Source organism: Erythrolamprus reginae, chromosome 1, assembly GCF_031021105.1.
Source record: "Erythrolamprus reginae isolate rEryReg1 chromosome 1, rEryReg1.hap1, whole genome shotgun sequence".
Lineage (NCBI taxonomy): Eukaryota > Metazoa > Chordata > Lepidosauria > Squamata > Dipsadidae > Erythrolamprus > Erythrolamprus reginae.
Window position 1 is genome coordinate 92,099,841 of NC_091950.1, and position 26,346 is coordinate 92,126,186.

General features: G+C 37.7%; 1 protein-coding gene across 17 annotated transcripts in view; it reads right to left on the minus strand.

The window, feature by feature from the left end:
* RAD51B (RAD51 paralog B) overlaps positions 1-26,346 on the minus strand; it is a 465,772-nt gene that overhangs the window by 429,595 nt on the left and 9,831 nt on the right. For all 17 annotated transcript variants that reach the window (XR_011559708.1, XR_011559703.1, XR_011559706.1 and 14 more), the window contains 3 exons: positions 23,139-23,275; positions 19,753-19,872; positions 17,066-17,249 (listed from right to left, as the gene is read on the minus strand). Coding sequence is in view for 12 of the 17 variants with exons in the window: in XM_070759080.1 (XP_070615181.1) it covers positions 17,066-17,249; positions 19,753-19,872; positions 23,139-23,275 (441 nt within the window). In the remaining 5 variants the exon portion in view is untranslated. The remainder of the gene's footprint in view (positions 1-17,065; positions 17,250-19,752; positions 19,873-23,138; positions 23,276-26,346) is intronic.

Below are 26,346 nucleotides of genomic sequence, written 5' to 3' on the forward strand. Positions count from 1 at the left end.
GATCGGCAACCAATGCAGACTGCAGAGTGTTGTTGTAACATGGACATATTTGGGAAAGCCCATGATTGCTCTCGCAGCTGCATTCTGCACGATCTGAAGTTTCTGAACATTTTTCAAAGGTAGCCCCATGTAGAGAGCGTTACAGTAGTCGAGCCTTGAGGTGATGAGGGCATGAGTGACTGTGAGCAGTGACTCCCGGTCCAAATAGGGCCGCAACTGGTGCACCAGGCGAACCTGGGCAAATGCCTCCTTCGCCACAGCTGAAAGATGTTTCTCTAGTCCCATGTGCAGTCACTGAATAAAGATTAATCTTTAAAACAATAAACCAATTTAGACAAACCTATTAGCCTTCATTAAGACATTAGTCTAAGAACAGTTAATTTGCCCTACATGAATATTTTGCTACTGAGATGTTGAATCTCAATGAACGTGATCTATCTAGAATGTATTACTGCAATATGTATCTCTGTGCTGCTAATTTTAATGAGGGATTAATTGTCATGAAAACAGATTCTAAGAAAAATCATTGGACTATATGAAAAATAATTTGAACCTGATAAACAGGTTCCAGATAATCTAACGGAACGTTATGCTTCAGAGAATTTTTTTAAGATTATCATAATAGTTCTGTTTTATGGTGGGATTCCTCCCACATGCCAAAAAAGAATTCTTTCACCATATACCTTCAGTGTATCTTTTCCCGTGAGAAACGTGGTTGTGTGTCCACAGAACATGGAGAACACTGGAGTAAAAGATAGATGAGCATTTGCCAAGGTACAATTATCCTCCTATATGCAATCGGTATTAACGCCCATTAATTAGCAATACAATTAAAAGTGATGACATACTTTTTAAAACACAACTTTTCCCATCTTAGTAATCATCTTCCAAGAAGTGGGACATTCGTCACATAGAAAACAATGCAAAAGATTCAACTGCATGGGAAATATGGAGTATCTGACTGTGGTATGAATAACTGTGCTAATATTTGAATTACAGATTTTGAAAGACGGAAGTTTATATCAGAGGGTGGATCAGGATAAAAACTGTTATAGATACCCACACACAGCCAGTACTTAATCAAATGAGAGGTTGGATACTATGATATCTATATTAATAAAATAGTGTAATCAAACAACTTTTACAAAAGAAAAGTTTATAGAGTAACTGAGAGCCTAACAACATAGCTTCAAGAATTGTCAGGCATAGTACATCAAATTCAAACTGGAAAAAAACTGGGAAAAATAATCAATTTACAAAAAAGGACTAGTATTTCAGTTATTAGGGCAGGTCTTTTTTTTTTGTTAATAGCAGGAAAGACTGAAAAATAAATATATAAAGGAAAGAGCATTTAAAGGTGCTAAACTTTAAATAACAACATATTGATCAATAGATAATCAATTTGATAGAATTAGGGTAGACAGTGCCTGGGAATCATGTTTCTAGATAATGGCAAGCAATAATGTAATGGAAAGCATGCAATATCTTTATGTATTAATTCTAAATAACAAATTACTCTTTATTTTATTTGCCAAAGGTCTACAGCATGGGTATCAAACTCAATTTAATTGAGGACCGCATCAGGGTTGTGTTTGACCTCAGGAAGCCAGGGTGGGCATGGCCAGGGTAGGTGTTGCCAGCTCGACGTCACTCTTTCAGGGGTGCCTGTGGTGACCCCAACACTACCAGTGAAAACGGGCTCCCAAGCTCCATTTTCAGCTGTGAAGGAACTTGCAACCCTCTGCCAGCAAAAAACTCAGGAAGGCCGCATATAGAGGCCTTGCAGGCCAGGCCTTTACTCTTTCCAGGGCGACCATGCAGGCCAGATTTAAGAATCCTGTGGGCCAAATTTGGCCCCGGGCCTTGACTTTGACACTCCTAGTCAGTTATGGTGAATCTTTTTGGTTCGTGTGTGTACGTGCTAGTGCACACATGGGTGCCCACACCCATACCCTCTGCTTGCTCATGCGCAGCGCACCCCTCCCCATGCATGGACCCTCCCCCCCATTAACCCTGTGCATGCACACAGGTCTCATAATGGACTCCTGAAGCCTGGGGACAGTGAAAAATGGCCAGACAGGCCAACCAGAAGTTTGGCAACAAACTTCCAGTTGGTCCATTTCTCCTTCCCCCGGCTTCAGGGAAGCCTCCTGAATATGGGGAACAGCAAAAAATGGGCCAATAGGCCAACTGGAACTTCCGTTGGGCCGTTTTCCACTGTTCCCTGACTTCGGGAAGCTTCCCTGAAGCCCAGGAAGAGGGGAAAACCCCCCGCCCAAGAAGGCCAAAAATCAGCTAGCCAACGCATGCATGCATGCTGGAGATGACATAAGGAAATGCCTCACATGCCCTCCAATACAGCTCCACCTGTAGGTTCACCATCACAAATCTACAGTAGAACCTGTAGGTTCACCATCACAAATCTACAGTATCTCCAGCCAATTAATCCTAAAGATATTTTATGTGAAGTCATCATTCTAGGCTGTATTTCAGATTCTAGATTTGTGAAACCTATCTCTTGTGCTTTCGTGCTTGTCCTTGTCCTTTCAGTATGCCTTGTAAATATCTTGTTTGTTTCAGAAAAAAAGAAGGAACTAGTCAAGTGGAAAAGCTTAACTTGTCATCCAATGTACCAATAATAATGCTATAAATAACTAATTAGCAAAGCTAAACAAATATGAAATGTAAACCTACAATTATCCAGAAATAAGTCTGGTTTTAAAATATGATAAATAAGTAAATGTCAGAGTTTAATTGACCCATTTCCCTTATATATAGAGTGGTACCTCTACCTGAGAACGCCTCTACTTAACAACTTTTCTAGATAAGAACGGGGTGTTCAAGATTTTTTTGCCTCTTCTTAAGAACCATTTTCTACTTAAGAACCCGAGCCTGGAAAAATTTCCCAGGAAATTTGAGAGTGGCACGAAGGCCCGGCCAGTTTCCTGCTATTCCAGCTGGGTTGCTACTTCTTACAAACTTTTCTACTTAAGAACCTGGTCACGGAACGAATTAAGTTCTTAAGTAGAGGTACCACTGTAATCTGAAGCTTTTTGTTTTATTTCATTTTTCAGCAGTAAATGCACCTACATTCTTTGTCAGCCATTCTATTCATTCATTTGCTCAGCAACTGGAAATGGTAGAGATCTTTTCACATTAATAAACCATTTAATTTATATTGCTAAGCAACAATGGTTTCTATTAATAAAAAAATAATTTGTAATAGGAACATAAGAGCATATTTTGTTTGTCCATATAAGCTGTATTTAATGATAGACAATTCCCAGACGAAAGAATCTAATCCAGTTGGAGGTTCAAGCAATTGAATTGGAATCCTTGCCTAAAAGAGAACTACTGTTCACCCTTATACACACATTCACCCTTATTTAATAAGACTGAGGGTTTAAAAATAATATACATTTGAATATATTTCCCATCTGAGTTTCTATTGAATTTTAAAAATCTTCTCTAGCAAGAAGAGAATATAAAGACTAAAGAAAGATAAGAAAATGTTGAATAGCTTATGCAGATTTTATAAAGATTTCTAAAACTTCAAAACTAACTAATTTTTCCTAATGCTAGGCAATACTCAATGAAATACACATACACACACAGACACACTCAAAGAGGTTTACTGGAAGAAATTTGACGGCATTTTTAATACATGCATTCAATTTATTTTGCCTTGACCTATCAATTGTAGATCAGCCAGGCTTCAAAGTTAAAGCTGAATCCAGAAGATCTTCATTAAAAATGATTTATATAATAAATATCCTGACTTACTTCAGTAAATATATACTTAAATACATATATACCAGCTGAAGCCACCTATAATATCCTGCAGGTGTCCTGTCAGTCATTTAACTGTCAGGTTTTAAGAATGAGTATCAAAGAAACAATCCTCCCTCAAACTTCTTGAAATCTGTGTATAGCACAGAAAAGTAAGACTGAAAAGTTAATAGATTATGTGTTGAAGGTTTTAATCCAAGAAATTCCACTGAACTCAGGAAGGTACGCTAGTCCTTAGGGTAATATTGTATCAGGGAGAACAGTGATATCAATGAAGGAAAATTGCAAAGTGATAATCGCTGCTTGACATGAAATCACAGGTATCAGAAATATGAGAATGGTCTGATTTCTCTCTGGAGAATGATCTCCCTCTTTTGAAATACATTTTCTGTTTTTATTTTTTAATTAAAATTCTAACTAAAAGCTGCTCTGGTAGTCTCAATTCTGACAGTCTCAAAATGGGAGAACAGTGCAGTCAGGCGGTAGGGAAAGCAAGTAGGATGCTTGGCTGCATAGCTAGAGGTATAACAAGCAGGAAGAGGGAGATTATGATCCCGCTATATAGAGTGCTGGTGAGACCACATTTGGAATACTGTGTTCAGTTCTGGAGACCTCACCTACAAAAAGATATTGACAAAATTGAACGGGTCCAAAGACGGGCTACAAGAATGGTGGAAGGTCTTAAGAATAAAACGTATCAGGAAAGACTTAATGAACTCAATCTGTATAGTCTCGAGGATAGAAGGAAAAGGGGGTACATGATCGAAACATTTAAATATGTTAAAGGGTTAAATAAGGTCCAGGAGGGAAGTGTTTTTAATAGGAAAGTGAACTCAAGAACAAGGGGACAATCTGAAGTTAGTTGGGGGAAAGATCAAAAGCAACATGAGAAAATATTATTTTACTGAAAGAGTAGTAGATCCTTAGAACAAACTTCCAGCAGACGTGGTAGATAAATCCACAGTAACTGAATTTAAACATGCCTGGGATAAACATATATTCATCTTAAGATAAAATACAGAAAATAGTATAAGGGCAGACTAGATGGACCATGAGGTCTTTTTCTGCCGTCAGACTTCTATGTTTCTATGTTTCTATGTAGTTTTACACATAGGGAAAGGAGTTTTCATGCATAAAAATATCAGTAGAGGAGGATACAATGACCTACGACGATTCTATAATAATTATATAAAATTTCAATCTATGATTTCAATTTTATCAACTCTCACATTTTTTTAAAGAAAAGAGGATTTTATTTTATTCAAATCAATTTAGGATGAATTTCAAGATGCGTAAGCATCAGACTGTTTACTTGTCACACTATCCTTTTAGACAATGTTTTTATAAAAATATGATTGAAATATTAAAAACCAATGCCACATCAGTAGAAACCACAAAAGTTCATCTCCTTTTCAAAATGTCTAACTTATTTTAGGAAAAACACTCTGTAGCAAAAGACAAGAGAAGAACTGACATTAGGATTCCAACCTCATGGGAGGCCAATAAGCCTCAAAATGATGGAGAAGAGAAGCAACGTGTCTTCACAAGTCAAGGAGTAAGGCCAAAGCCTGCAGGACATGTTTGATTAGACTATAAAACTGTGAGCTTATTCCACTGTGCTTTGATCTCAGTGAGCTTCAAAAATAAACATATTGCATCTCAAGCTTGCACAGCCTGCTTCAAAAAGTGAAACCATTCTGGTGTTGGCAAAGGCAACCTTCACCCCACATGGCCTAAGACTCTTGCGGTGAATTCAATGATGTGAAAAATATCACTGGTGTATTGAATAGAGATGGACGTAACTTCTACGAGATATGAAGAAAAACAGTTTGTTCACTCTGATTCTGTAAACATTGGCACATAAATAGTTAAATTTGCCGAAAGATGTGTCAAACTCTGAAGATGCAGAAGTTGTGTCAGTTTCTGTTTGTAAAATGAAATGTGATAAGTACAGTGATACCTCGTCTTACAAACGCCTCGTCATACAAACTTTTTGAGATACAAACCCGGGGTTTAAGATTTTTTTGCCTCTTCTTACAAACTATTTTCACCTTACAAACCCGCCGCCACCACTGGGATACCCCACCTCTGGACTTCCGTTTCCAGCGAAGCACCCGTTTTTGTCTGGAGGTGGGGTTTCCCAGCAAGGGGAGCATCAGTGAAATCGCAGCATCGCAAAAACACAGAGGTCCGGAGGTGGGGTTTCAAGGACTTTGGTGTTTTTGCGATGCTGCGATTTCACTGATGCTCCCTTCGCTGGGAAACCCCACCTCCAGACTTCCGTTGCCAATGAAGCGCTCATTTTTGAAATGCTGGGATTCCCCTGCAGCATCGCAAAAACACAGAAGTCCAGAGGTGGGGTTTCCCATGGAGGGGAGCCTCAGGGGAATCCCAGCAGCACAAAAACGGGCGCTTCGGCTGGCAAAAGGGGTGAATTTTGGCCTTGCACTCATTAATCGTTTTTCCATTGATTCCTATGGAAAACATTGTTTCGTCTTACAAACTTTTCACCTTAAGAACCTCGTCCTGGAACCAATTAAGTTTGTAAGACGAGGTATTACTGTATTTTTTTTTTTTTGAAAATAAATTTATTAAATATATACAATAAAAACTTGTTCATATTTTGGGGATGTTTTTCTATCTCAATGGCTTCCATGATTATTCTTTTGCTGTAGTGTTCTGTTTTGGAAATTAACACTACAGCAAAAGAATAATCATGGAAGCCATCGAGATAGAAAAACATCCCCAAAATATGAACAAGCAGGATGATACCTCTCGCTTACCAGACATCTGGAAACCAGCCCTCAAACGTATCCCAGCCATAGAAACCAGACTCAGAACACACATTGTAAAGCAATCAAGTAGCCTGCAAGTTCCAACTACTCAGGATATCACGCCTAATCTACAACCATTAACTAATCAGCATACCTCAGTTACATCAACGACCCCAATTGTTACCCCACTGACTCACCAGAAAGTTTCTACACAGCAGGCAATTGCTGAGCCATCAAACCACACCCAGCCACCAGTATTTATAGAAGGAAGGCAGCTCAGGTCTCGAAGTGTTCACCTGAGAACAAGGACAGAAACACCAGCCTGAAGATGACGAGTGGGACCTCGTCGAAATGTCGCCAGAAATTTCCAAATCCTACACGGGAAGGAACCCGAAATACAAATAATACAAATACAAATACTTTTATTATCAATTCTTGGGTCATTTTTAATAGAGACTTTGATATTAACAAATCTCTTGAACAGAAATTTAAATTCCAAATAAATTTGCTGTATGCAACTCTAGGGAAAAAAATCAGTCAAATTATTGGTGTCTAGGTAAACAGTGAAATGCATAAAACTGATCAAATGGGTCTTGAAGGCAGTTTTCAACCATAAACATTGATGCTTCAAAAAAATCAGGCACTGAGAAGCTTACCTCTAAGGAACTGATTTATTCAACTACAATTTAGCAATCTTAATTTGCATCTATTAATTCATATCTTCCAAAGGAATGATAGAGAAGTCATGAATTTGTTAAGTGAAATTTCATTCCAAGTGTTTAAAATAGACTAATATACTAACTTTCCCTCCTTTATTATTGAGGCTAAAAATGCTCAGCTCCTAACCTTTTCACTGCCTTTCTCTGACCTTATTTCAAGTCTTCTGCTTTGTAATACAGTAGTTCCTAGTATTGGACACAAAATATGAAATGGTATTGACCAAACCAAAGTGGACCATCACAAAATGGTCCTGTTTAAAGCATCATGTTAGAAACCAGGATACTGAGTTAAATAATAATTATTATTATTATTATTATTATTATTATTATTATTATTATTATTATTATTATTATTTATTGGATTTGTATGTCGCCCCTCTCCGGAGACTGAGTGACCTTAGGCCAACTACTCTCTATCAGCCCTAAGAAGTAGGCAATGTTATTTTATTTATTGTATTTATATGCCACTCAGTCCAAATGGACAAAACACCTTACCAAGGAACTTGTTCAACACTGACTCACACAAACAAAGATGTCCTTAATGTGCATAGGAGAAACAAAAAGAATCAAAATTAGGCAAAAACTTTTCCTTACATGCAAAATTGTAGCCATCTCCTTCAAAATCAATTTTAAAAAAAGATTCTTTACTACTACATAGTTATCATTCTCTAGTTTGATTAACCAACATTTTATAATCAATTCCCTATACAATAAACAGTATTTCAATACCACTGTCACAGAAGATCTGAAAGATGTAAATTGGGCAAAGCAGCATGATGGAACATAAAAGCCTTCAAAGGGAAATGGGCTTTAATTTCCATCAACAATACCATGGCCATCTACAGATTTCCAAATTGAATTATTTCAGCAATTTACATATGGCCATATTAAGCATTCTGTTTATTACAAATCAAAGACCAAACTTCAGCCACCCAGCAAGTCAGTTTCTCTTTGGGGAAAAAAGAGCAGTATAACACAATTGTTTTTAATCAAATAGATCAACAATATTCCATTACAAGGCACATAATATAATAACTGTTTCAAAATTATGCCACCTATAAATTTTTCATTATATTCTGTCCATATCACAGAATAGATAATGGGTTCAGAAAAAATAAAATTACAGGGAAGGAACTCTTCGTGCTGATTAATATAAACATTCTTCCAAACTCAAAATGCTAGTGGAAGGTTGTTTATGTAAATGGTGAAACAGCAATGCCCCCCAAAATTTTGAAAATAGGAATTTGTTTTTAAGCTCCTCGGGAATTAAAATCATTCCCTAGATACAATGTCCTTCAACCAAAAAATGCTTGATGTCTTTTTGGCTCTGGAAATAAGCACAACAAATATTTTTTTATTATTTAAAAAGTTTCAGTCCCTTTTCAATCAAGGATACGAATACAATGGAATTTGACCGGACAAAGTACATTTAAAAAAGAATAATAGAAAGTTCCTCTTTATTTCCTAGAAGTTACTTCTGAAATAATATTGTCTGAAGAAGAAATTCTACTAACAGGATGTTACAGCTGAATCACTGGGAATAGTCATTATTTTACTTATTAGAGTGGAAAGATGCAGAGCAGGACCTCTAAGGTCAATCTTAATGGTTATTTGAGTTCACGTGGCTCTTAGATGGGCCTTCTGGATTTACAGGTTAAAAAACATTATTTTGAAGGTCCTTATAAATGAAATGATTAGTTCATTTGAAGAAACAAAAACATAAAATGATACATGTAATTCACCCACTTACTCCAAAAATATTTACAAACAAAATCTTAAAACAGTCTTTCGTGTGCAAAACAGCAGTAGACAGCTTGAGGTCTATGATACAAGGCTTATCACCCTGACCAGTAGCCATGCTGGCCACAGTCCCTAAGTACTTTATGCCAAAGTATCTGGAAGATATTTCAATGGTTATTTCTAGACTTTGGGTGCAGAGGTTACATTGGTACGGTCTATGAATTTACATGATTGTCTGATTGTCTGTCTGTCTGTCTGTCTGTCTGTCTGTCTGTCTGTCTGTCTGTCTATCTACTATCTATCTATCTATCTATCTATCTACTATCTATCTATCTACCTATCTATCTACTATCTATCATCCGTCCGTCCGTCCGTCCATCCATCCATCCATCCATCCATCCATCCAACCAACCAACCAACCAACCAACCAACCAACCAACCAACCAACCAACTAACTAACTAACTTATAATGCACCCTTCTCCGAGTGGACTCAGGGCGGCTTACAGCAATAAAATAGTACAAAGTTAAAAGACTCCAATAAAAAGATAAAACAAGGAAAAAATTTAAAACCCCATATAAACAACATACAGTCATCACTCATTCATATAACTGGCCGGAACAGGAACTATCACTCAACGGACCCAGACCGGCCGACATAAGTGTGTTTTCAAAGCCTTTCGAAAGGTGAGAAGAGTGGGAGCTGTACGAATCTCTGGGGGGAGTTAGTTGCAGAGGACCGGGGCACCTGACATTGCTTAGCCGTCGGGATGCGGAGAAGGCTGACTCTGTACGACCTAATCGGTTGCTGGGACATGTGAGGCAAAAGGCGGTCCCGTAAATAATCTCGTCCTAAGCTATGTAGGACTTTATATTTCTTCCTTACAGTTTTATCTCACAATAGATTTGTGTCTTTCAATTAAAAAACAACCTCTCTATTTATTTATTTATTTATTTATTTATTTATTTATTAATTTTTAATTTATTTATTTATTTATTTATTTATTTGATTGATTGATTTGTATGCCGCCCCTTTCCGTGGACTCGGGGCGGCTCACAACACAATAAAACAATTCATAACAAATCTAATAATATACAATTTAAAATTTAAAATAGTTTAAAAAAACCCCATTTTTAAGCAGACATACCTACAAACATACCATACATAAATTATATAGGCCCGGAGGAGATATCTCAATTCCCCCATGCCTGACGACAAAGGTGGGTTTTGAGGCATTTACGAAAGGCAAGGAGGGTAGGGGCAGTTCTAATCTCTGGGGGGAGCTGGTTCCAGAGAGTCGGGGCCACCACAGAGAAGGCTCTTCCCCTGGGGCCCGCCAACTGACATTGTTTAGTTGACAGGACCCGGAGAAGGCCGACTCTGTGGGACCTAATCGGTCACTGGGATTCGTGCAGCAGAAGGCGGTCTCGGAGATATTCTGGTCCGATGCCATGAAGGGCTTTGGACCAGACCCTGTTGTCCTTATTCACGGTAAAGCCAGGTAACTGGATGCAGCTGAGTGTTTACTGGTCGGATGGATGCCTTCCCTAATGCCTACCTGGATTTTGCAGCAAGTAAATTTTCTTTGGGCTCTAGGAGAGACACATCTGCTAGGATTGATCTCTCAACCTTTCAAGTGGGAGATTAGTGTCTTCACCACTAGGCTACCACATCGCTAGATCTGTATCATTAGATATAAGATTATTAGATATTAGATCTATTAACTTATTAATAGTTAATGAGTGTAGGACATAATTAATAGTTAAGAATCAATGGGTGGGAAGTAAACAAGGATAGAAGCAACTTAGAACTATGGAGAAATTTCCTGACAGTTAGAACAATTGGTCAGTGGAACAGCTTGCCTCCAGAAGTTGTGAATGCTCCAACACTGGAAATGTAAGAAGATGTTGGATAACACCATTTGTCTGAAATAGTGTAGGGTCTCCTGCCTGAGCAGGGGTTTGGACTAGAAGACCTCAAAGGTTCTTTCCAACTCTTGTTGTTGTGGTTGTGATTGTTATTCGTCATAATATTTTTGGTAACTGAACTAAATTAAGAGTTTCTTAAAACATAGCCCTCTTCACTCAATTAATAACTGAAATTCTCTTCTACATCTCCCTCCACAAAAATCTCATCAGCTTCCTTTGTTACAACATTAAGCAGGATGACCTGAAGAATTCTACTTGCAATTCATTTAAACATAAATAGGATTCTCATAATTGTAGGCCCCAACAAAGCAGATGATGATTGTGAGGTAAATTCTATTTGCATCCTAATGAATGCATGAAGAACTAATCAAACCTTATTAATGTGCTCAGCTTGATTGGATATTCACAATGTACAGTTCAGATTAAGAGGGGCATCAGCATTGTGGGAAATTATTTATTTATTTTATTTTATTTATTTGTTTTGTCCAATACACAATACATATTGAAGAGGATAGACATGAGGTATTATATATAAAGAAAGGATATAAAAGTAGAGGAGAAGATATATGAAAGGAAGAAAAGATATATGATAAGGAGAGACAATTGGACAGGGGACGAAAGGCAGGCTAGTGCACTTATGTACGCCCCTTACTGACCTCTTGGGAACCTGGAGAGGTCAATCATGGATAGTCTAAGGGAGAAATGTTGGGGGTTAGGGGTTGACACTACTGAGTCCGGTAATGAGTTCCACGCTTCGACAACTCGATTGCTAAAGTCATATTTTTTACAGTCAAGCTTGGAGTGATTAATATTAAGTTTGAATTTATTGCGTGCTCTTGTGTTGTTGCGGTTGAAGCTGAAGTAGTCGTTGACAGGCAGGACGTTGCAGCATATGATTTTGTAGGCAATACTTAGATCGTGTTTTAGGCGGCGGCGTTCTAAGCTTTCAAGACCTAGGATTGATAGTCTGCTTACGTAGGGCATTCTGTTTCGAGTGGAAGAGTGAAGGGCTCTTCTGGTGAAGTATCTTTGGACATTTTCTAGGGTATTGATGTCCGAGGTGTGGTATGGGTTCCAGACAGATGAACTGTATTCAAGGATTGGTCTGGCAAAAGTTTTGTAGGCTCTGGTGAGTAGTGTGAGATTGCCGGAGCAAAAGCTGCGTAGGATCAGGTTAACAACTCTAGAAGCCTTTTTGGCGATATTGTTGCAGTGGGCTTTAGCACTTAAGTTAGATCATTTGATATTAGTATTCCAAGGTCTTTTACTGAGTGGGAGTTGGCTGTGAGATTTTGTTTATTCAGTTTATATATGAGGTTTGGATTCTTTTTGCAGATGTGGAGGGTAGAGCATTTGTTGGTTGATAATGAATGCATGAAGAACTAATCAAACCTTATTAATGTGCTCAGCTTGATTGGATATTCACAATGTACAGTTCAGATTAAGAGGGGCATCAGCATTGTGGGAAATTAGACAATTTCTGTGTTAGCTTCACTTTAACGAACAGAACTAAAGCTTTTAATTCCCATTATAATGCCTGCCAAACAAGAAAAAGCCTTGAGCATCCTCTTGTAATTGACCAGCATTTAGCTACATAATAAAAGCACCATCTAGTGGCTGTTTTATCGTACATATATACTTTTTTTAAAAGTCATGAAACTTGAACTCACTGAGATGAATTTGTTTTTATGACACTCAAATGATTCATTAACTGATGCCTGGATTATATTGTAATTAGTGTAACAGGCACAGATTAAAATAAATAAAATTATCAATCCTTCAGAACAGCATAAGCATTTGTTTTATGTTGAAGTGATGTAATGGAAGGTCACAAAATTAATAACAATTCTTTGTACAAGCTGTTTAGCTTGTTATAATAATAATAATAATAATAATAAATTTAATAATAATAATAATAATAATAATAATAAATTTATTGTCATTGTAAAAGCAACAAATTGTCATTGGCAACGAAAGTCGTGTGACACCCAGAGACCAGTCCCACCGTACATAAAAACAGAATAGGTAAATTTAAAAATAGAATAAAAAATAGAATAGAAAATAGAATAAAATGTCCCACCCACTACAAAATTCCCCACCCTGAACCACTCAACCATCTACATGACAGACCGAGTAATATTGTCCATATTGTTATACTTTCAAATCCAAATTTATTTACGTTGTTCAAGAAAAAACCAAAACTAAATGTTATGCGTTTCCCCACAACAAATCATCACCACAAGAGACATTGTTCTTGGGAAGGGCTTCCTGGCTTATGCACAGATAGTGGTTAAAATTACGTGACTTGCATCACTGCACTGCTAAATAGTATATTTCCAGGCATCCAGAATACAATTCTGGGGAATCCAGAGCATGATACCATGGACTTTCGAGACTGAAGGATGTCAATGCAAAGTATACAACTGATCTATACTAGAAAAGGAATTTTTATCTGAATAACAAAACCCAATCACTATTAGAGGGGAAATGTTCAATAGGTCAAGTATGAGTTTAAGAATTCCAGTGACTGGAATCTCAGAAATATAAACTCCATGTTTAATATTGGTATACTTCAATATTTTACATTTTTTCCCCATAGTTGTGGTGAAACTACCAGCTGAAGGGGAGGAGACCTTGATAAAAGGGAGTTAGAAGACATTCCAGTTTTGACTCTCTGAGGGGTAGGAATCATTTGAAGTTAAGATATTAGGAGTATATAAGTCGTTTTTCAAGGGAAGGTATACAGATTCTTACATGCTAATGTTCATCTAATGTTCATCTAATGTTATAGAAATGAAGTACAAGGGCTGACATTATGGTGTAAAGAAAACAATCTTACACTTAACACCAAAAAAACCAAAGAACTGATAATTGACTTTAGGAGGAAGAAAGATGTATATTCACCATTGCACATAAATGGCAAGGAGGTGGAGAGGGTTGGTAGTTTCAAATTTCTGGGCACTTATATCTCAGAGGACCTCTCATGGACTATGAATGTTAGTATGCTTGTGAAGAAGGCACAAAAGAAGCTGTATTTCCTGAGAATGCTCAGGAAGATAAATTTATCTCAGCATCTACTGTTGTCCTACTATCGCAGCACCATTGAGAGTGTCTTGACATACAACATTCTAGCTTGGTATGGGAGCAGCTCTGTAGTGAACAAAAAAGTTCTACAGAGAATTATTAAAACTGCCCAGAACGTCATTGGGCTCCAGCTTCCCACCCTGGATGACATCTTCACATCTCGCTGTTCTAGGAAGGTGCATACCATTCTCAAAGACTCTTCTCATCCTACTTACAATCTTTTTGAACTGTTGCCTTCTGGCAGAAGATACAGAACAACTAGAACTCAGACTACACGTTTCCTGAATAGTTTTTATCCCAGAGCTATACTCACACTTAACAACGAACTAAAGGGTCACCATCAGTGAACTGTTGGACAATATTACTCGGTTTGTCATGTAGATGGTTGAGTGGTTCAGGGTGGGGAATTTTGTAGTGGGTGGGACATTTTATTCTATTTTTTATTCTATTTTTTATTCTATTTTTAAATTTACCTATTCTGATTTTATGTATGGTGGGACTGGTCTCTGGCTGTCACACAACTTTCGTTGCCAATGACAATTCATTGCTTTGACAATGACAATAAATTTATTATTATTATTATTATTATTATTATTATTATTATTAATAATAATAATAATAATAATAAAGAAACCTCTTTGACCATTTATTTGAGCTGTTCTAGTTACTTGCACTGATGTGGTCTAAAATTAGCCTAAAATATACCTTTCATATAATCAAAAACTAAGGAAACAAATTTTTAATCCAGTTTCTAGTATTTACGTTATTCCCATAAACAATCTGACAGTTTGTGCAGTTTTACTGAAAGAAGCACAGAGCATCAATTTGGCTCCAAATATTTGCTTTTGATTCCTAATATAATATGCTGCAATCTACACATTTGTCTATAATTTTAATGAATTACCATATACAGTATATTGTTTGAAAGGTTCTAATTAAATAACTCCTTACTACTGAGTCTTCCACTTCGGTAGACCTAGTCAAAATGTTTAGTTGAGAATCTGGAATAGATTGTTAACTGTTAGTTGTTTTTATTTCTCTGTATAAATTATAAACTGCAGTTGGTTGTGATCCTAAAGTCGTAATATTTCTGCAGCACCCGCTCGTAACTGGTAATAGTTTGGGATCTCTTCTAAGGTTCTAGTTGGAAACAAGACATTTGTAGCAAATCTGTGAAGGATGGCATACAAATCTAATACATTATTTATTATTATTATTATTATTATTATTATTATTATTATTATTATGCTGTGTTTGGAACTAATTTTTTCTTTCTAATTTTCTTTTCTTTTTTTTAAAGAAAATTTTCTTTTTAATTTTCCTCTTCTATGATTAGACAGAGCTATTCCAAACTGGCAATTCAAATTTTAATATATAAAGATAAAAAGTGATTCCCGATATAGATGAATTCATCCCTTTAAAAAAAAACAACCCATGAACCTTTTTGTAGAAAAGGAAGAAATCTAATATACATTTTAATATTAAAAACTGGACAATTGGTGTCAAAAGTGGGGCACTATCAATATGCTAACTCAAAGTAGCCGAAGGGACCAAAGACACAAAATCATCTTATTATCTCCCACCAAATTCACACAAAAAACATCAAAACAGCAGGAAATACAGAAATAGGTTCTTGATAAACATAAATGAAGACATTTTATTTGTTCATCCCTATATATATGAGGTATATAAGATATTTAAGAAAAGAGTCTTAGGACTCACCTATGACACCAGGCTTGGGGCAATTAGGTCTCAGCCCCCTGGCCAATGAAATGAGATATATGTTGTATGATTGTTTTTAAATATTGGATTTTTAGATTGTAATTTTAAATTTAATTAGATTTGCCTTTGTACTGTATTGTTATATTATATGTTGTGAGCCGCCCCAAGTCCTTGGAGAAGGGTGGCATGCAAATCTAATAAACAAACAAACATCAGCTCTCTACATGGGGCTACCTTTGAAAAGTGTTTGGAAACTTCAGATCGTGCAGAATGCAGCTGCGAGAGCTATCATGGGCTTTCCTAAATACGCCCATGTCACACCAACACTCTGCAGTCTGCATTAGTTGCCGATCAGTTTCCGGTCACAATTCAAAGTGTTGGTTATGACCTATAAAGCCCTTCATGGCACCGGACCAGAATATCTCCAGGACCGCCTTGTGCCGCACGAATCCCAGCGACCAGTTCAGGTCCCGTCAACTAAACAATGTCGTTTGGCGGGACCCAGAGGAAGAGCCTTCTCTGTGGCGGCACCGACCCTTTGGAACCAACTTCCCCCAGATATCAGAGTTGCCCCCACCCTCCTTGCCTTTCGTAAGCGCCTTAAAACCCACCTCTGTCATCAGGCATGGGGGAATTGAGACTTTCCCTCGCCCTAGGCTTATAAAATTTATGCATGGTATGTTAGTATGTATGATTGGTTTCTAAATTGGGGTTTTAAACTAACTTAAATATTAGATTTGTTTACATTTTATTACTGTTGCTGCGAGCCGCCCCGAGTCTGCGGAGAGGGGTGGCATACAAACAACAAACCAACCAACCAACCAACCAACCAACCAACCAACCAACCAGTTAGTGTTCAAAGGCAGCCCCAAGAACACCACTGCAGTAGTCAAGCCACGAAGTGAGCAGGATGAAAGCGTGCCAATGGCATACCAGATGAAGCTGGGCAAAAGCCCTCCTGGCAATAGTTGCCAGAATCTGCGGATTCTCAAAGAGCCTGAATTGGGAAATGCAACTTAGTTATTAAATTCTCATAGCAAATACCATGTTTTACCAAAAATAAGACTGGGTCTTATATTAATTTTTGCTCCAAAAGTCGCATTAGGATTTATTTTCTGGTTCTGTCTTATTTTGGGGGAAATACAGTACTAAAAGTGTCTGTCTGGCTGACAATCTTAACTAAGACTTATTTTTGGGGTAGGGCTTATATTACAAGCATCCTGAAAAATCAAATTCTAAATCACTGAAAATACAAAAGGCTTTAAAATACTTCACATATGAAAAATAGAGGTGGGGGAGGAACGACTTACTGGTATTGAAAACTCTTCAGCCAAGTATTTCAATATTGAAGCCTCTTTAGTCAATAAATTGCTTCGTTCTTTCAGGTTACCTTGACGTTTTGTATCAAATTCTTTTCTGACTACTGAAGCAACAGAGTCAACTATTATTAGTTTAATGTTCTGAGAAATTATTTCTTCTTCCAAAGATTTAATTCTGAAAAACAAAGAATAAGCCAAATAGAAACTGTAGAATTTGGTATACACAGTATATCTACATATCTTTCTAGTTTCTAATTGCAAATGGATCTTGGTTGATTTTGAAAGGCTGAAGCAGAGCCGAACCTGATCAGTAATTCAAAGAAAGATTTTCAGGAAATCCTAAACCTAAAGTAGACTAGGAAATTGAAATGGCATTATTGAAGTTAATGCTCAGTTATTGCTCAAAAACAAATAGACATATTGGTATAATATTTTTTTAAACCAAGTAACACTTTATAGCATGATTCATAAATGGTATATACTGTGAAATGGTATATGTCTAAGGACTATTGCTATTGTTATAGACAGAGCTGGTGTGGCGCAGCAGGTAGAGTGCTGTACTGCAGGCCACTGAAGCTGACTGTAGATCTGTAAGTCAGCAGTTCAAATCTCATCACTGGCTCAAGGTTGACTCAGCCTTCTATCCTTCCGAGGTGGGTAAAATGAGGACCCGGATTGTGGGGGCAACATGCTGGCTCTGTTAAAAAGTGCTATTGCTAACATGTTGTAAGCTGCCCTGAGTCTAAGGAGAAGGGCGGCATAAAAATTGAATAAATAGAATAAATAAATATGTACCCAAGACCTCTAGTTTAAATAAACAACCCCCCACTTCTGCATGTTCAATAGATAAAGATAAAAGTTTTCCCTGTCGAGTCATATCTGACTCTAAGGGGAGATGTTCATTTATTTATTTATTATTTATTACTTAGATTTGTATGCCGCCCCTCTCCGAAGACTCGGGGCGGCTCACAACATGTAAAAACAAATCATAAGCAATGCTCCAATGCTTAGTCCAGGGGGCAGCATTGTCCAAAGACATGACCAGCATTTTTTATTTATGTATTTATTTAATTTGCTTTGTCAAGCATATATAAGATAATAAGTATATACATGGTTATAAATACATTAAATGGATATGAATACATAGGGTCATTAGGACAGGGACGGTAGGCATATTGGTGTATTTATGCACATCCCTTACAGATGTCTTGGGAATGGGGTGAGGTCAACAGTAAACAGTCTAAGGTGTTGGAGAAGAAACCACTGAGTCAGATAACACATTCCAAGCATTAACAACTCTGTTGCTGAAGTTGTATTATATTATGTAATACTTAAAAATAATAATTATTATTATCTATAATAATTATTAGTAATTATTAATATATAATCTTGTACATTATATATTATTATTATAATAATATACAATATTGTATCAATATATAATATTGGACACTGTCTAATGTATTTATGTCCAATATGCAGTTGGGTTTCAGACAGATGAGTGTCAGGCCGAAGCCATTGTTCTGAGTTGGAGACTTTGGCCTGCCACAAGTAGAACAGTACTGTGGGAATTGGGGAGGGATGGTTGAATGAGAGGGAAAAATACTAGCCACAACAAATTCTTTCCAAAGATTCAAGGTCAAACTTTGTTCAGCACCAGCCGGAAGTACATGGGAGGATCGTGGACCTTGAGAGAACTGGAGGGGCCCATGTGAGGAACTTGTGGGTGTGGGGACAATGGATGAACCCTAACCTAGATGGAGAACTGTAGGAAAAGTTAGTATTGGGTTGACTACAGTTTGTAACTAACATGGCAATATTAATAAATTGGAATTTGGAAGAATGACAAGATTTGGACTCTGATTTATTTCTCGGATGCTAATTAGAATGTTGACAATGAGCTGTATGCAAGGATTGGTCTGACGAATGTTTTGTATGCTCTGGTTAGTAGTGTGATAAAACCGGAAAAGCTACGTGATATTAGGTTAACACCTCTTAAAGCCTTTTTGGCAATGTTGTTGCAGTGGGCTTTGCAATTTAGGTAATTTGATTGAGTATTCCAAGATCTTTGACAGAGTGAGGGTCATCTGCATGGTCTTGCTTATTCAGCTTGTATTTGATGTTATGATTCTTTTTGCCAATGTGCAGGACAGAGAATTTGTTGGTTGAGATTTGGAGTTGCCAGATGTTTGACCATTCTGATACAGAGTCAAGGTCTTTTGGGAGAGTAACAGTATTGCCGGTGGTGTTGAAGTGTTTTAGATCATCAGCAAAAAAACCACAGTCATTTGTAATGTGATCACAAAGGTCATTTACATAGCGTATAAAGAGTATTGGTCCTAGTATGCTACCTTGGGGGTACACCACTGTTAACAGGAATGGAATTAGATAGGGCGCTCCCTATTTTGACCACTTGTTGTCTATTTAACAGGAACACAGTTATCCAGTCATGTAGGGGTCCAGAGATGCCATAGGATTTTAGTTTCAGAAGTAGTTTATCATGAATCACTGAGTCAAAGGCTTTACAGAAGTCTATATAAATTGACGTGTGAAATAACAATCTATCTGGATCACCTAACCTCTGGATCACAATCAATTTGGATTCACTTACTATATTCTATTCTATTTCATATTCTATATTAAATGTTTTACACACTGTGCTGAGAGACATTACTTACCTTTTTAGTACGCTATCACAGGTTAGCTCCTGATAGACAAGAACCTTGTTTGTCATTGCAATCAGCTTTTCTTCAGTAGCAAAATAATGTGGGAATCGATGCTGGGCTATTTCAACAAGCCTGTTTGGGGATCAAAGAAAATTACTGAGAAAAGATAACCATGGATTTTCAGAATTATTGAACATGACAGCAAGCTATCTACGCAGAAAATTTCAATGAAAAGTAGACACAAACCGATAACAAGGTATATATTTGATTCTTTCTTATATTTTTCAATATACAGTGATCACTCGATTTTTGCGGGTTCAAACTTCGCGAAACGGCTATACCATGGTTTTTCAAAAAATATTAATTAAAAAATACTCCGCGGTTTTTTTTTCTATACCACGGTTTTTCCCACCCGATGACGTCATATGTCATCACCAAGAGTCACTTCTCTCTCTCTTTCTCTTTCTTTCCTGTCATTCTCTGCTTCAATGATTTTCTCATTTCTCTTTTTTTCTCCCTTTTTCTATAATTTTTCTCTCTTTCTCTACCTTTCACTCTCCCCCCTCTTGCTCTCTCTCTCTCTTTCTCCCTCTCTCTCTCCCTCTCTGTGAGGCTGGCAAAGATTGCTTTGAATGTCGGCTGCCCCCGCTCCCCCAGCGCCTCCGGCCCCCTCGCCGCTACCGCCCGCCCGCCCGATCCACCCCTCTCACCGGCTTTCTTGGGACACAGGTCCTCCTGCAGCAGTGCTGGCAGCTACGGCTTCTCATCCTTTTCATTCGGCCGGTAGCCGCTCTGAGCGCTTTGAGAACGCCTGCCCCACCTCTCCTGCAGCCCCCTCGCTGATAGCTGGGACGAAAGCACTCTCAGCTAAGGGACTGTGAGGGGGGCGGGGCGGGCATTCTCAAAGCGCTCAGAGCGGCTACCGGCCGAATGAAGAGGATGAGAAGCCGTAGCCGCCAGCGCTGCTGCAGGAGGACCCGTGTCCCAAGAAAGCCGGTGAGAGGGGTGGATCGGGCGGGCGGGCGGTAGCGGCGAGGGGGCCGGAGGTGCTGGGAGGGCGGGGGCAGCCGACATTCAAAGCAATCTTTGACGGCCTCCGCACTTTCATCGCTCCCCGCCCTAATTTCAAGCCCGGCTCCTTGAAAAAAAGTGCGTGGGGGTAGTTTTTGGCTGTCCATAGCCAAAAATGGTGTTTTTACTTCCGCACCGCTATTTCGCGGAAATTCGACTTTCGCGGGCGGTCTTGGAACGTAACCCCCGCGAAAATCGAGAGAACACTGTATATCTTTAAATCCCACCACAAGGTTTTGTGAAATTCATATTGATTTCTGATTCTCAAGAATATCAATAAATATAGATGAATAATGAAGAGAAGATAGATGTAAATATCCCATCATTTTTCTGATTATCCACCTGATCAACTGAGAAATACAAAATATTTGCTTCTTGTAATTGCTTCCTATTTTCTCCAGAGATTGTAGATTATAGCCCTTGCTCCATCCATCGTAGATAATCCTTAGTTGACTTTGGCTGATCTCCAAAAGTTAAGTGAGGCTAGTGTTGGTTAATGCAGTAATTCAGTGGGAGACTATACTATTCCTAATTACTGTAAGCTACTGTACACTCTGGAATGTTAAAAAACATTCCTGAAGAGCGCATGGCATATAACTTCTGCATTGTGGCAAACAAAACAATGTGGACATGGCCATAACATCATCAGGAGTCAAACATAACTTGAGAGATATCTTTTTTAGTTCTTGTTATAAACAGAGAAAGTTGTTCTTTCACCTTCTCTGCGCTTTCCAGTCTTAAATTACAAGAAAAAATAGCAGACAGGTGAGCACTTTGCTGAGTGCTTTTGAGTCCCTACAAACAACCACTCTGAATATGTGCAAACACTCAAATTTTTGAAAGTATTCAGAAGCCTATTCTATTTGAAAGTGAGCAATGGAATATTTACAGTATGTATCCATCACAGAAAGGTCATGGGGAAGAAACACAAAGGAGTAGCATTTAACGACAATCTTAACAATTATTTCAGAATGAACTTTCAGCCCCAAATTAAATTACATAAATGATTAAAAACTTGACAAATATTTCTTCCCTTTTAACAAATATATCAAATGCATTCACAAATTGTCAGTAATCCGATGACATTATCCTTAAGAGGATTGGAAATGAGAATGCTGTAGATGCTGTGGATTCATTATTAAATTCAACTGGATCACTCTAGTGGGAATTTCACTGAATTATTAGCATTAGGAAAAAAAAGTTTTGCTTTAATGTCGATAATTCGCAAAAAATTACAGCTGGCTATTTTTGCAAAGGAATGTTGGATTGTACAAAATTTGGTCTCTATGTTTGGAAGTGGCAAAATATGTAATTGGGCAGAATGAAGAGAAGACAATACTGGAATTTGACTTAGATATTTTATCAACTTCAAAACAACATTATGGCACTTGAACTAATTTCATACTGCATGTACACTATCGTAATTTTCAGAGCATAATATACAACTTAGTTTTGGGGGAGGAAAACAAAGGGAAAAAATTCTGCCTCTGCCTCCAAGCAATTTGCCTCCCAGCAAACAGTACAGAGGATATACACTATTTGCTGTGTATTTCTGTGCATGTGTGTCTGACCCATAGAAATAGCAAAGAATTGGAGAAATGTACATTATGGCAGTATATTAATGCCAGAAAGTTTTCTTAAATGTAGTCACACTAACTCCTCCCAATTATTTAAATAGATCTACTCCAAACATGACCAAGACAGCTGCCTTGTCTTAATACTAAAACAGGACACTGTTACATTTCAGCCTACACTTTTACAGATGCTGTTAAAATTGCTGTAGTTTCTAAGTACAGTTATTCTCTGCTATTTAAAAGAAGATACAAAAGCACTGGGCCTCTTCAGATCAAGCATTTATTTTAAAAAGCTTCTTCATTTTGTTAAGTTGTCTAGAACAATAATAAAGCAATCTTTAAAAAATAAGTCTAATAATTTGAACATTCTACAGACATTTATAGTTACTGACTTACCTCCTTGCATCCAATTTCATCAGTCTAATTAGCACAAGAAAATAAAATTCTGCCTCTGCCTCTCTCTCCCAGCAATTTGCCTCCTTGCAGTTTTAGTTTCATTTTCAGATCTATCACATGGCTGTAGTTTCAATCAGCTAAAGCTTGGGAAACTGATAATCAGTTTCTTGGCTTAACAGGCTCTGTTCTGTTTGCTGCAAGGAGGTAAATTGCTGGGAGGCAGGGGCCAAACGGTGGGGATGGCTGGGTGGGGCTACATTCAGTGTATAAAAGGCACCCAAGTTTTCTTTTGCGGTAAAAAGGTACATCTTATACATGTCTTCTAAAGCTTAAATACTTTTTTGTATCAGCCTTTACCTTTCAGCGGAAAATGCAGACTCTGTATCAATGTAAATAACTGCCCCATCCAATCCTCCTGTGTCAGTGGGCATTGTGGCCAGCAAGCTCATCATAATACAGAACTGAGTTTTGCCACAACCTGATGGACCCGTTATCTAATAACAGAAAAAGCACAAACAGCATTATAATATTTCTGTAAACCTGCACATACTGTTTTTAATTTTAAACTCCACATCACTATACTTTGGTAGTATCATGTATTTTTACAATACCATATTTCAGGTTGATTTAAAAAATAGCAAAAGTAATAGATTTTAAGATAATGTATTTTGAGAATAGGATACAATGTGCAAATGATGTTATTTAAAAAAAACATATGATTATCTTTTTAAAACGTAAGTTTCAAATGCCTGTCATTTCTTTCAAATAAAATATAGTACAGTGGTTCCTCTACCTAAGAACGTCTCTACTTAAGAACTTTTCTAAATAAGAAAAAGATGTTCAAGATTTTTTTGCCTCTTAAGAACCATTTTCTACTTAAGAACCTGAGCCACAAAAAATTTCCAAGGAAATTTGAGAGCAGCACGAAGGCCCGGCCAGTTTCCTGCCATTCCCCCTTTAATCCCAGCCATCTTGGGCTTTTCTGGTCTGCAAGAGGAGCCTTTCGGTGGCACTTAAAGAGGCTTTGGCAGTCCATTTATTATTTTATTATTTAGATTTGTATGCCGCCCCGAGTCTGCGGAGAGGGGCGGCATACAAATCTAAATAATAAAATAATAAAGCGAATGAAGCATTTTCTTTTCTCTGGGTGTTTGGAGAGGGAATAAACCTCTGCCAGGGCAGCCCAGAGCGAACGGAGCATTTTCCTTTCTCTGGGTGGTTGGAGAGGGAATAAACCACTTCGCTGTGGTGACTCCCTCGCGCTGCCTCCCATACACCCGTCACAAGAATGCCTCCCGGAGCACCTGGGTGCGGAAAGGCAAAAGGGGCGCTTCGCCCCAGCCAGGTGAACTCGGCTTCAGCCAAACTGAGGAGTCACCACAATGAAGGAAAGGCACCGGATACAAAGTGAGTGAACAAGAGGAGAAGGGAGCCCTTTAGCATGGGAAGAAAGAGGGGCCTCTCTGGGAATCTCCTGTGAGGAAACAGGGCTAGAAAAGGCAGGGAGAAGCCTCCGTGGGGCCTCTCTAGGAATCTGCTGGGAGGAAATAAGGCCTCCACCCTCCCTGTGGTTTCCCCAATCACACGCATTATTTGCTTTTACATTGATTCCTATGGGAAAAATTGCTTCTTCTTACAAACTTTTCTACTTAAGTACCTGGTCACGGAACGATTTAAGTTCGTAAGTAGAGGTACCACTGTATTAGTATTAGTATTAGTATTAGCATAGCATAGCATAGCTTTGCCTTGTAGTATAGTACTACACTGTGGAGCGACTTTCGCAGCTTTCGGAACATTTCAATTCAGTTTCAAATTTGTAACTAGATGAATGCAATTATCAGGATATTTTTAGCATCTAAATTCTATTTGCACTTCGTTATTCTTATTTTCAGACATATTTTCCGCTCTTTTCCCTAGTACAATAATTACTATTTACAACACAGGTTAAGACCCTGTATGCTTAGTTGATGGGTCAAGTCTTAAGTCCAGTACAGTGAATGATTGCAGCACTAATAACATATGGGAAACTATAACGTTTCCAACTGAGATGGTTAAGTTCTGGAGGATAAAAATCCAATAAAAGTTATTTCCTCATTTTTCCCATGGGCTTTTTTTTTTTTTTACTGAAAGTGGGGTTCTAAAGTTTGTTTATTTTTTTTAAACTCAGAATAACATGATTATGAAATACAAACATACATTGCTTGGAATAGCTGCCAGAATTTAACAAGCTCTTAGCTCATTTGGGATGTTTTCTTTAACTTTAACTTAAGAATGCAGCCTTGCCAGCAACAACAGAGTTATTATCAGAAACATTCCTCTTGAAGAATTATATAATCAAATGTACAAAGCAAAAACTGCTTTACCACATAATCCCAGCCCACTGTATCTGCCTGTCCTTACTTTATCACAGCCATCAAAATCAATCCAGTGATTTATTGCTCAACTTGGAAACTCCCACAGACTATTGACGGAAACATAAACATAGATTTCTCATAAGCATATTTTTCTTCTTCTTTCCGGAATAATTAAACCATGTTTTGTTTGCTTTCTTGCTTCCATTATAGGGAGTGAATCTTTCAAATCTAAACTTTAAAGCTCTTTTTCAAATATCAGTCCTTATTTATTTTTTTATTTGATTTATATGCCAACCATCTCACCTTTCTAGGTGGCTTATAGTCAGTAAGTATTAAATATTAAAAACAATAAATATTAACATTAAAATGGAGCTAAAATTAACAAAGAAGAGAGCAAGATAAATATGGGGAGGAGGTGAGGCTTTAACTTAATCCATTAACCATCTGCAACACATGCCCAACTGGCACATATCAGCATCTATTCACAAACTTTGCAAACCATATGTATCTTAAGTTTTATCATCAATTAAAATGAAATTTTATTTCGGTATTATTTTCAAAACCAGCCTTTTAGTTTATATTTTTTTACTAGTAGCTGGATACCCGTGCTTCACTACAAAACTATGTGACCAGGCTTGATAAATTGACAGTAAAAGCTTGAAAATTAATGAGTAGTTACAATCAGACTTGATACATTGACACTTAATGCTTGAAAATTTATGTAGAATGTGTAACTCCTTCAGAATATGTTATGCTTCAAAATATGTTAATATGGCAGTTGGAAGAGTTCATTTCAGGTGGGAAAGGAGTGTCCAAATGTCCAAATTCCCAACCCACAGGCTGGATGAGTTATGCTCTGGCCATACCCATGCCCAGTTTAGCAAAGGCGTAGCATCAGTGTGTGTTAATATAAGGCAACTGGCAGTTGGAACAGAGTTCTTTTCATGTGGGGAGAGGGAGTAGAATGTTGAAACTCCCAACCCGCCAACCAGATGAGTCATGCTCTTCCCATGCCTGGTTTCACATAGGGGATCAGAGCTTGTTAATATAAGGGAGCTGGCAGTTGAAATCAAGTTTTTTCCGGGGGCTAATACAACATCTAACTCCTTAGCATCAAGAGTGCGTTAATATAATACTGTGTAACAAATACTAATAATCTGATGGTCATTTCAAAAACCTCTTTCCTAGTGAGCATTGAGAAGCCAAAAGGA